Source organism: Mytilus galloprovincialis, chromosome 3, assembly GCF_965363235.1.
Source record: "Mytilus galloprovincialis chromosome 3, xbMytGall1.hap1.1, whole genome shotgun sequence".
Classification (NCBI taxonomy): domain Eukaryota; kingdom Metazoa; phylum Mollusca; class Bivalvia; order Mytilida; family Mytilidae; genus Mytilus; species Mytilus galloprovincialis.
The window spans coordinates 76,504,240-76,516,514 of NC_134840.1; the positions used below are offsets into that span (position 1 = coordinate 76,504,240).

General features: G+C 31.0%; 1 protein-coding gene across 11 annotated transcripts in view; it reads right to left on the minus strand.

The window, feature by feature from the left end:
• The window catches only part of LOC143068979 (osmosensitive cation channel TMEM63C-like), a 51,829-nt gene that overhangs the window by 15,749 nt on the left and 23,805 nt on the right, over nucleotides 1-12,275 (minus strand). For all 11 annotated transcript variants that reach the window (XR_012976287.1, XR_012976288.1, XM_076243397.1 and 8 more), the window contains 6 exons: nucleotides 9,524-9,657; nucleotides 7,900-8,025; nucleotides 6,019-6,175; nucleotides 2,488-2,594; nucleotides 1,695-1,781; nucleotides 1,033-1,089 (listed from right to left, as the gene is read on the minus strand). Coding sequence is in view for 9 of the 11 variants with exons in the window: in XM_076243397.1 (XP_076099512.1) it covers nucleotides 1,033-1,089; nucleotides 1,695-1,781; nucleotides 2,488-2,594; nucleotides 6,019-6,175; nucleotides 7,900-8,025; nucleotides 9,524-9,657 (668 nt within the window). In the remaining 2 variants the exon portion in view is untranslated. The remainder of the gene's footprint in view (nucleotides 1-1,032; nucleotides 1,090-1,694; nucleotides 1,782-2,487; nucleotides 2,595-6,018; nucleotides 6,176-7,899; nucleotides 8,026-9,523; nucleotides 9,658-12,275) is intronic.

The window sequence follows — 12,275 nt, forward strand, 5'->3', positions numbered from 1 at the left end:
ATTCTGGACCCAAATTTTTTTACAGTGTAATTTCACCCCCTACTTGCAATTTGAGGCATTAAACATGGAGAAATAAATTTGGAAGGGGTATAAAAATTAATGGCAAGTAACCCACTGTCAACACTAGGGACTATATTTGTGAACAACGAAAATCAAGGGACGACAATTGTGGTCTCGGACCAAACAATGACGTCATTCAATAAATTACATCACTCCCGAATGACCGTTCAAATGGACCTATTTTGAGGAAAATTTTTCTTAAGCTTACATAAATAAAAACTGACTTTATGTAAAAAAAAAAAAAAGTAGGGGTGTGATAAAGGGTATGCAATAAAGGGTAGGGGTGTGATAAAGGGTATGCGATAAAGGGTGCACATCAAAGTTGCGCGATATGGATTAAACAGCAGGCTATTTATCACATATGCATAACTACTGTATTTAATACTAAACATATGATAAAATAGTTTTCATGTGTATTGAGTGATAACAGTAATATCAATCGTATGTTTTTATTGATCATATTCACCGGAGTATCGACTGTGTGTATTATTAATGATAAAAGTTTGGAGAACATTTTCGTAAAGTTAAAGTTATTTTCTTTTGATAATTCATACAGATTAAGAAAAGATGAGAAAATATAAATACTATGTTTTAATGTGCATTGTGTTATGTAAATACGTTTGTATATGTTGAATGTTATATTTAGAATTTTAATACAGATATTGGCAGATAATTATAATTGTATTTATCATGTATTGTAGGGTGTTTATTTCATTATATTGAATATGTCTGGTGCCAATAATAAAATTATCAACTTTTACTGGATTGGTTTTGTTAGCCACATTTTTATGATTCCTCAGCTTCTTGAGCACAGCAAACATGTAACCTCATTAAAATAATTAAAAAATATTTAGGTCTGCTTTGAAACTTACTGTTCTGTATTTTTAAATGATCAATTACAAATCTAACATTAAAAAACATGAAACTAAATGTCAAGGTAAATTTTTTATAATTGAGTTTTACTTAACATACTTCCATCTGAAATTTTTCTTTAAATCCATCACAAACCACTGAAATAAGGCTTTAGCACTGAAAAGAAAAGTTTGTAGTTTATCAGTAATAATTTACAGCAAGCCATGTATTTCCTTAATAGGATTAATATATTAGAAATCAAAAAACTATATTTTATCTTACAAGCTCATGCTTGCATAACCTGTTCAGTTAATCAAATCTTACAAGCCCATGAAAAGGAAATATGGAACACATCATCATCTTATGTCCAAAAAGGAAACAAAATATGAAGGTAAAATAACCTGCTAATAGTATAGAATACTTATTACATATTAAATCAGGATAATTTGACATATTTTGTGGTCTACCAACAATAGATTACTCTGTTATCTTGCGTTACAAAACTGTTGGGAAGACTTTGTTTTTGTGTGATTTTGATTCTGTGACTGTGACTACCTTCTGAATTTAAGTAGTGTGACTCTACAGTGGCGAATCCAGGGGGGTCCGAAGGTTGGAACCCCCTTTTTTTTTTTGGCCGATCAATCCATTTGCATGGGGACATATGGTTGGAATCCCTCCTTTGTCCTGGGTTGGTAACCCCCCCTTTTTAAAATGGCTGGATCCGCCACTGCTCTATACTTTCCAATCTTTTGTTTTACAAAACATCATTCTAAAAGACTTACCTTGTCAAACCAAGTGATGGCAGTATTAGTACCATCAACAACAGGAAAACATAACACTTTACCATTATATTGTGGTGTTCTGCAGTTCTGAAAATAGAAAACATAACACTTTACCATTATATTGTGGTGTTCTGCAGTTCTGAAATAGGAATGTTAATTAAAATGACACTGTTGGTCAGAAAGAAAAATCATCCAGGCAATGAGGTGTATTAATGAATTTTCCATAGTAATTTAACTTATGTAAACTGATTACCTGTCTAGTGCAAAGAAAAAATATTTTAAAGGGATTTCCTGTACCCAGATTTCTTTTTATTACCGGTACTCTAAATTTGAATCAATGATAAATTTTAATACTTCGCCGCTAAAAGAACCCTGTGCAAGTTTCTAATGTTAGGAAGATATTATCAAATGGTTCCAAAACAATATGTTTCACTTTATAGTTATAACCTACTAGCTTGTGAATAGTTCTTTTTTTTATATTGTAATCATTGTGATGAAAAATTGTTGTGTCATTGACATATAAGACTGTAAAAAAATACAATCTACATTTATAATTGAAATTGTTGCAAGCTCTATTCCCCTAAAAAAAATGGGTGCTAAAACCAAAATTAGACCATATAAATGTAAGGTAAAGTCACCTATTGCAAGCTGTATCGTCATAGCAATATTAATAATTACAAAACGCAATAATTACAGAAATCATGTTAAAAAATCTATATAAAATACTATGTACTTGGTTGTAAAGGATATAATTATGTGACCCCTGTGAAAGACAAAATAATGCAATAATTACCTTGTCCAGTGTCCTACTAGTTGGTCAGACCAATAGACTATGTTAGGAAGTAAGGCTGCAAAGGTCCATAGGAGAATAGTTGGAACAAACTGCTCAATAAATGGACTCTGAAATGTATATTTGATTGATGGATGTCAAGTAAAAAATATTTTATATTCAATACAATAACATGTAATTGTGATATATACCCTAATTTGTAGTAGATAAACACATTAAGGTAGATTTAAAAAAAAAATGTTAGGCTGGGTAACAAGATAAAAATCTGACAAGTCACAATACCATCACACTTTTTAATGCCTTGGAACCAGTCTGCAATGATTTGCAAAGAAGCACTTTTTTTTATTTTCAGAAAATTTTCTCTTTAGTTGGGTTATCCCTTTGACACACTCCCCATTTTAAAGTAAAATATCAATTTGAGTTCTTTAACTTGGGGGAATAAGAACTACAGTATAACATTTTGTACTATAGACAAAAATTCTAATATGAACACAAAAGGCTTATATTTCTGTTTATATAGTATATCAATTACATTGAAAATGTATGAGAATTGTCTCCCTTTTTTACAAACATAAGCAAAATCGTTTCTTATCAAATGCTTATAGTTTTTTTGTTTTTTTTTATCTAAAATCTGATTTATTGCACTATTGCTGTTATAATGAATACCATGTCTACAGCATTTGACAGGGCACGCCTGTAGTGTTAGTTTTACTGAACAAACAGGGAGATTGTTCAGTAAATTAATAATAATAATAAATGGTTAGATTTACATGTAACAATATTATGTATACAGATTACTACAGAAATTAATTTCCGGAAAAAAATACATTCGTGATCTGCTTTGACTCTGTATATATGCTAGTTGACCTGGTCATGACCTATTGATCAAGGATCACACAATGGAGGCAAGTTAACAGGCGAAGCAGTTTGTATATATATTAGTTATGTAGGTGTACATACTTGGTTGCGAATTGAAGTACATTACATTAGTTTATTTATTTATGAGTATGCGATATATTAAATGAAGGATGCTTCAAGGATAGTAGGGGTTTAATCTTTTATCACTGATCATGATCATGACGAAGTCCACAACACGTGGTTTTAAGATTAAATAATGGTGACACACATGTATTGCTGAATAAATATAGCATATAACATATATGCAAGAATAATAATCATATGTACAAGCTTACTTCTTTCAAAATTTTACCATGTTTACCACCTGAAAGTGTCGAAATATTTAAGTAGTTCAAAAAATCTTTTTTGAACAGAGCATATACTGGCATATACATCAAAATTTGAAGTTTTATAATTTGAACTGTGGGTGCACTTGTGGATAGAAAATGTAATGAGTGTCACCAAAAGATTTATATCATAATAATTGATATCACAGATTTTATAACCTATAATGAGATTTCTGTAGTTTAGGATATGATGACCTATTTTAACTTATTTAATAGTATTTTGATCTTTTCCCAAAAAGTTTTAAAGTATTGACATTCTAGAAAAAAATGTTTATAATCTTCTGTTACATTACATAAGTCACATTTACTGTCTTCTTTTATCTTCCATTGAAAAAGCAGTTGTTTACAAGGAAGGATATGATGCAGCAATTTCCATTTAAATATTTTTAATCTGTTATCTTTTAAATAAGTAAATACAAAGTTTAGCATTGATTTAATTGGGATTAAAGAATTTAAATTTAGTACACGTTTCCATTTGAAGAAACCTGAAGGCGTGTCTTCATTTCCACTGTTAATGTGTGTGTATATCTGTTTTGTTCCCATTATTTGTAAACATATTATCTTATTTTTTTTTTTGTATTAATGCAAAAGTTAAGTTTATTTTTTACTTTTGATTTTATTGAATAAATGTTGTCTGGATTCATGTAAAGTAGCATGAAATTAGCACCAAATTTATTGAAGTAAAATGTCGGAATTACTTTCCAGTTAGCAAAATCATCTGCAGTAAGTCTTTTGATCCATGCTATTTGTAGTGCAGTTATATAATTGTCTATATCTGTCATCTTAAGCCCTCCATCAGAGTATCTTTGCTTAATGTGGTTTGTTTGACTTTTTCTTGTTTACCATCCCATATAAAATTGTAGATAAGAGTTTTAAACTGTTGAATAAAATGTGGTAGGTTTGCGACTGAAGCTAAATATGTAAGGTTTGGTATAAGAAGAGATTTTACAACTGTTATTTTACCTATCATTGTAAGATTTCTTTTTTTCCAATTACTTATTAATTTGTCACATTTCTGTATTATTTTTTCAATATTCAGCTTATCACATTCAGCTCGATCTGTTCCAAAATAAACTCCTAGACTTTTTATTGGTCCTTTAGTCCATGTTATATTTTCAAACTTATCTTTACAATGTTTTAATTTTCCTAACCAAATGCCCTCTGTTTTTGATCTTTTTAATTTTAAACCAGACAGTGTTCCAAAGATTTCAATAATATTAAGAGTGTGACGTACTTCATCTTTTGATTTTAGAAAAAGTGTTGTGTCGTCAGCTAATTGAGAAATCTTTAAACTATGTGTTTTAGTATCTAGCTTAATTTGAAAACCTTTGATGTTGTTGTCTTGTCTTATTCTGAAGGACAAAATTTCTACGGCAATAACAAAAATCAGGGAACTCAACGGGCAGCCTTGCCTAATAACGCGTTTAATGTTATAGGGTGATGAGACCCAACCATTGTTTAACATACAACCGGTTATATCTTTGTACAGAGTTTTAACCCATTTAATAAAAGGATTTGGAAGACCAAATTTCTTGAGTGCTTCATACATAAATGGCTATTCCAATGAGTCAAAGGCCTTGGAAAAATCTATGAAGAGCAATGCTACTTCAATATTAAAGTATTCTGCATGGTCTTTTATGTCTTGAATTTGATGAATGTTGAAACCTATATACCTATTTTTTATGTAACCGTTTTGGTCACTATGGATGATTTTAGTTAGTATTGGTTTAAGAGTGCTAAAGAATATGCCATAAGTTTTGTGTCAACATTGAGTAAAGTAATTAGTCTATAGTTGTCCAAAAGAAATGCTTATAGTGCTATATTTATGCAATGAAATGTGCTGGGTTTTTTTTAACACAGTTAGTGTTTTTTACTTGTGAGAGAGCTGTCTATATAATCCATCATAGTAATGTTCTATTTTTTTACAGTTTCTGAGTCATTTTGTCTCTTGTCTCATTGGCAATACTACCACATCTTCTAATTCATTAAGTTGTTTTTCTCCTGAATATGAGATCATATTTCATGTTGTACTGTTTTACAATCTTCATTTTAAACAAAATTTCTGAGCAGAAATTGAGGCAAGTTTGCTTAATTAACCATTTTAAAAGAGAAGCAAATTTAGATTAAATGTAAGAATTCTTTTTCAGAAGGGTTTACCTATTTTTGTGTGTAAAAAGATTCAGGTTATTTGCTTGCTTTTTCAAAAGTTTATTATTTTGATAATTATTTGCTTAGAATACGAGGACTACTAAATATGCCCATATATACCAGGTGTTTCAGAAATACTTACAATTTTTTCTGTAGCTGCCGATACATTTATGTTGATTTCATTAAGATTATTAATGACAATAAGTGGTGTTGTGAAGAAGAACAACAAAATAATCAAAAACATATTGATTGTAATAGCTTGGATCCACCATACAATGGTTGACTTTGATAGATTTTCCCTGTAAAATAAAAATGATATCTAAGTTCATGTAAATGAGGATATTTTCACAAGTTGTTTTTCCTTATGACAATGCAATTTTTTTGTGAGAGGGTTACCTTGTGCTTTGAATGAAGAAAAGCATGAATCTTTGGTTAATTATCAAATTAATTATTCCTTAGCATTTCATGATTGTATTTGTAAATAATTAAAGGGCTGCTCAGACTTTTTTTTAAAATTTAAATTCTTGGTAAGTTATTCTATAATTATCAAATTTAAAAGAGTTATTATCATTTTCAAGCATTCACTCTGAAGAGCTGATTTTGAACCATCAGTACTGACATACATTTCTGAAATTCTACATTGACAAAAACAAAAACTAAAAATTCAAGAGTCTTGCTCCCTCAGGCAAAATTAACCTCAGATGTAATTTTAATATTAATTTAAGGTCCCTTCGGTCATTTAGTCCTACACATATTCCAGTATAAGTTTGAGCATTCCTTATAAAGATAAGTGATAAAAGAACTTGAGGCACACAAAATTAAAATATTTTCATTAGGCCAACTAAAATTAATTAGTAGATTTTCATCCAAATTTTTGATAAAAATGGGGCGGGTTGGAGGATTTTATTTTTTAACTTTTATTTCTTATGAAACCCTCTTGTGACATGTTCTTCAAATATGCAAGTGTAATAATAAGCTTATATCATATATATAAATGTATAAGGAATCTTACATTTTATTTCAAATCATGACATGCATAAAAATCTCTGATTGGCAACCACTGTTCTACATGTAATTGCGGCTTTAGAAACCTTAACATCAAAAACAAAAAAGAATGCTCTCTTCAGTTGGACTACCTTCACCAAATTTATGTGACTTTCTAAACGACGTTTTATCTTCCTGTCTCCATTAAATGAAACAAATATGCAACTAAAGAATTACGAGTACAGAATAAAATGAAACGTTTATGAAAACAATAGGGTTGGTGCTTTTATGATTCTTATAGATAGATGTAAATATATTTAATATGTAAAACATGAACTTAACAAAAAAGGAGTTGTTGTTTAATGGTTCTATTGAGGGTATTGGGACAGAAGGTGTTTGCTGATTGTCAACCCAAAAATAGCCATGGGTAAATCTAAGTGTATGTTTGCCGACTTTTTGAAATCAATATACTGTCATAAATCTAAAAAGTTCGTGCTTGTGTCATTTTGTTTATACAGTGATGTTTTTGTACCAACGTGTTTCACAATTCTTGCTCTTTGTGTATAATTCACAGTCTAAAATTCCGTCCACAAAGTCATTTTATCAGTTAAAAAATCAACGTTTTCTAATCACAGAAATTTGTGTCATGCCGCGATTTGCTATCTTGGACACAGCGTTTTACTTGAAACACAATTATTTCATGCCCTTCTCGAAATCAATCTCTATTCTCGGTAGACGATTTTGTCATCATAGAGCTACAGAATTTTTTTTAATTGCTCGAAATTTGAAAAAGGAAGTTTGGAAGGAAACAAAATTCTTGACGGTTACCAGAAACGGAGATGGACAAAATCCGGAAATTTTTAATATTTCAAGAATAAAAAAAATCGGGGCGGGACGATTTCAGAGGGGCGGGCGGGGTTGAAAATCTATCAATTACTTTTAATTGGCCTTACCTAATTTGACTCATTCAGTTTTAACATATATTTTTATTAATATTTTCTAAAGTACAAATTTTTGTGTTAATACACATGATACATACCAATAAATATTTTCTGGAGAAGGAGCATATTTGACTCTCCAGTCTTCCACAGATAGTTCTGTAAACAAACTTGACTGTAGAGGATTATGGGTACCTTTACATGCAGCTTTAAAATCTGTCAGAACTCTGTAATGATAGATAACACATATATATATCCTACCGTAGTCTAAAATCGTTCATCTTGTCAGTTCGTTAGGTATTTGTGTTTGAACTTAACACACGGGGAAACTACGCACTGACGTCACTACGCTACCTCCGGCGTAGAAAAACAGTGCAGAATACGTTTTTTCTGCACTTTTGAATAAAAAAACATTTCTAAAGGTAAGTTTTCATTGTTGTTCTCAATTATTGCTAAAAAATGCCAATTTTCTAATGCCTGTTTCAATCCCGACTTCCGAATGTCTAAAAACATTCTAGAACTTCACAAAATCCCACTTCTGGCCTCCATTGCTTTGTGTACATTCCATTCAGCGTCATCAGTCTTGTGGCAGGCAATACAGGTCAAGCAAATCGTATTTTTAGGAATTTTAAAATGACATGCTCCTTACGTCTTTCAGGATTTTCCCGCGAAAAAAGCCCAACTAAAATGAAAGGAAAACTATATGAAAAAACGATGTCCATGCCATAATTTTGTACAGGAATATAGAGTAGGTTAATAAAAAACAATTTACATTTATTTTTTATAGAATTTTTTTTTTTTCATTATAAAAAGATCGATATTCTGACCATCATGACTGTAGGTAAATATTCATACAAAATTCCATTGATGTCGAAAGGGATGGCAAAAAAATGAGGTTTCCTGTTGAATAAAACCCCAAATTATTCCAAACTATTTTAAAGCAATATCCAACAAAGAAATAACGTAATTGCCGTCGACTGAAAAATCCCCTAATTGACAGTAGAGCAATTTGATTGGGTAGAACGAATTGACATCACGTGATTTTGACGCCATTGAAATTTGAATGTAAACAAACAAGGTCAGAAGGTTCAGTATGGGACAGCGTCGTACATTGAGTTACTGAGAAACAATTATGAGTTACCAAGCTTGAAAATGCATGGTAATAAAAAATGAAAGCTTAGTTTACAGAAAAAATAAGAAAAAAATAGCCTTAGGATAACGACTTATCAACACACCTGGATATATGTAGTTCAAAATTGTGATTCCAGTGATTTTAGATTTTGCATTTAGTTATTTTTATGAGATCATTAAAGGTATTTCAAAATCTTAAATATTTAAGCTACAATAAAAACATTTGAGAAGATTTTTGAAGGACAACATTACTTTTTTTTATATTACATAAAATATAGGTAGCGTAAAAACAGGTGAATTAAATTTTACAATAAGATTTCAATTATATTCAACTGACTTTTGTGATTAAATCATCACTGCTGTGAAGTTATTAATACATACATGTACATATATCAATATTGCGTTTAAGAGATGAAAGGAAAAAATTGAATAATAAAGGGAGTTTGGACAATTTATCATTGTTAATATTCAAAGAGAAAGTATGGCATAAGAAGAAAAAGATTTTTTACCAATTCATACGTATTGTATTTAGAATTAGAAATTGTGATTCATTTGTCTATTTCTGGTATTTGCTATTGAAATATTATCAATTACTTTTCAGCCATATAATCAATTTCAAAGGTAACAAAAGCTATGCCAGCTGGGTCCCTGTATGCTGTAACTTTCTGACTTTCAGATTCTGCTATGAGCACATCCTCCTCGTACTTGTAGTAATCAATAGCATCAACCTGTAGGTAGAAAATGTGTAAAATTTAGAAACTAAGGAAACATGAATGGATATTAGAGATCTTCCAATTGGTACAGGTGTTTGGTACTAGGGCTTTCCCAAAATATAAAGTGTGGGGGTGTTGGAAGGCATGTTTTTATCAGAAGACTCACCTGACACCTACAATTTTAATATGAGCTGTATCAGATAGAAATTGACCTGATGCAAGTGTACCAAAATATGTACATGTATTAGACTGATTGATTTTGGAACATTCATATACGAAATACAATGAAATAAAAGATGAAGTTTGTTCTATTTTGTAACATTCGATAAACAATTTAACTTGCAAACAGTCCCAGACTTTCCATACCTGCCAACTTTCCAAAATGCCCATTAGGGTTTTAAGTGCAAGATGGCTCTCATAATCCTACAAAACTTTCAAAGGGCCTTCAAATATATTTAAATGTTGTTTTTTGGCTTTTTCATACTATGACAAGCCTATAGCCAGTTTTGTTTACAATGTGGACAAATTTGCTCTTTCTAAATTTCCATTTGGGAGCCTCCAAGGGGGATATACCCAACAAATAGCGACAGTTGGCAGGTATGACTTTCCGTTGACATTTTTTTCAAGACGTGAATATATAGATTAACAGATGTATTGATGTTGATTTGCATGAGGTAGATATCTATCATATGTTATTGTGGGAAAGTTTATTTCAAACCCCAACACCTTTTTCCATCCCCATTTATTCTGAAATTGCACTTCTTCTAAATATTGATTTGTCAACTTAAGTTGCGTTTTATTATTGAACCATATCATTTAGTTAAGCATTCTCTTTAGAAGTTTGGAAATCCACATCTTTTGTAAATATAGACAATGCTATTTCCCATAGAAATTCCTTTTACGGCTAAAACTGTGCCATGTTTACAATAAAGATTCTTTAAAAAATTTATTCTAGAATGGAAAGTTCATATGCACTTCTATTTTTTTCAAAGGTCAAAACATAGGGCTGTGTGGCATATTTTCAACATTTATATGCTTTTAACTTCTAAAAGATCAGAACTACCCCTCCCTTTACTATGGGTCTTCCTCAAAATTCAATTTGTTCACTATCAATATGTATTTATACTGGTAACATTCAAAATTTATGTCTCTATGATATCAAACAAAGAGATCATATCTGGAACCAGTACCTGAAGTCACTCAACAAAACAAAATATCTATGAATGTTATATATCTTCCCAATCAAGACATGGTTTTTGAAACAGCTGAACAATGTGCAACATTAAGTAATAGTGATTAAAAAAAATTCAAAGAAAATAGTGCCTTGCCATACATTAGCTCCATAGCATCCCTGCATGCAAAGGTTCTTCTTTCAATCATTTTTATAATTTATCCTCCTAAAACAGCTAGATGGACAAATTTACTTTCTTCAATTAACAAAGAGAATTGGTGGGCAGTGGTATCTTTAAGTCAGTTCACTCACAATTTGGTTCTGACTATTTTAAACTAAAATAAGATACTTTTCCACTCATTTATCAATATTTTTAGATGTATTAATTTAGATTGTTTCCTGTTTAACATAGATATGAGGAACATTGGTATGAGTGCAATTGAGACAAGTCTCCATCCAAGTCACAATTTGTAAAAGTAAACCATTATAGGTCAAAGTACGGTTTCAACAAGGAGCCTCGACTCACACTGGTATATAAAAACAAGAAATGGGAAACACTGATGAATCGCATCAACAAAAAACAACCACTGAACATCATGTTTCTGACAAAGGACAGGTGCAGACAAATGCAGTGAGTTTAAATGCTTAATAGGTACCAACCTTCACCTTTAACTGAAACAGTAAATAGTAGAAACATCACAACATAGAAAGATACATGTTTGGATTTGGATTATGAACAGATATATCATGTTAAGGAGGGGTATTTGCGAAAAATACCATTTGAGAGAATGTTAAATTTCATGAGCCGTAAGGCGAGGGAAATTCATTCTCAAGACTGGTATTTTTCACAAATACCCCTCAAGAACATGCTATATCTGTTTAATTACACCGAATGTTAACCTACAAAAACGCATTGATGATCTTGACGTTACAAGCGTCCAGTCGGATGGAGTATTTTTTGGCAAATACCACGTCAGAGAGGGTAAAAAAGGCATATCCTTTTCTCAAATACCCCGGAGGCGTTAAAAAATGAACGATATTAATTTAAAACAGTAAATTGGTGAAAAATACATAGGCTATCAACCAATCAAAACCCAGGATTCTTACATAAGGTGTAATTATACTTATAAGCACACTTAATCAGGTAATTATGAACAGATATAGCATGGTCTTGAGGGGTATTTGCGAAAAATACCAGTCTTGAGAATGTTAAAAATGCATTGATGATCGTGACGTTACAAACGTCCAGTCGGATAGAATATTTTTTGGCAAATACCAAGGCAGAGAGGGTAAAAAAGGCATATCCTTTTTACATATACCCCAGCAGCGTTAAAAAAGAATGATATTCATGAAAAAATACACTGGCTATCAACCAATCAAAACCCAGGATTCTTACATAAGGTGTAATTATGTTCTAGAACTGTGTAAAGTTGTTAAACTCTCATCTACATGTATAGGAGGA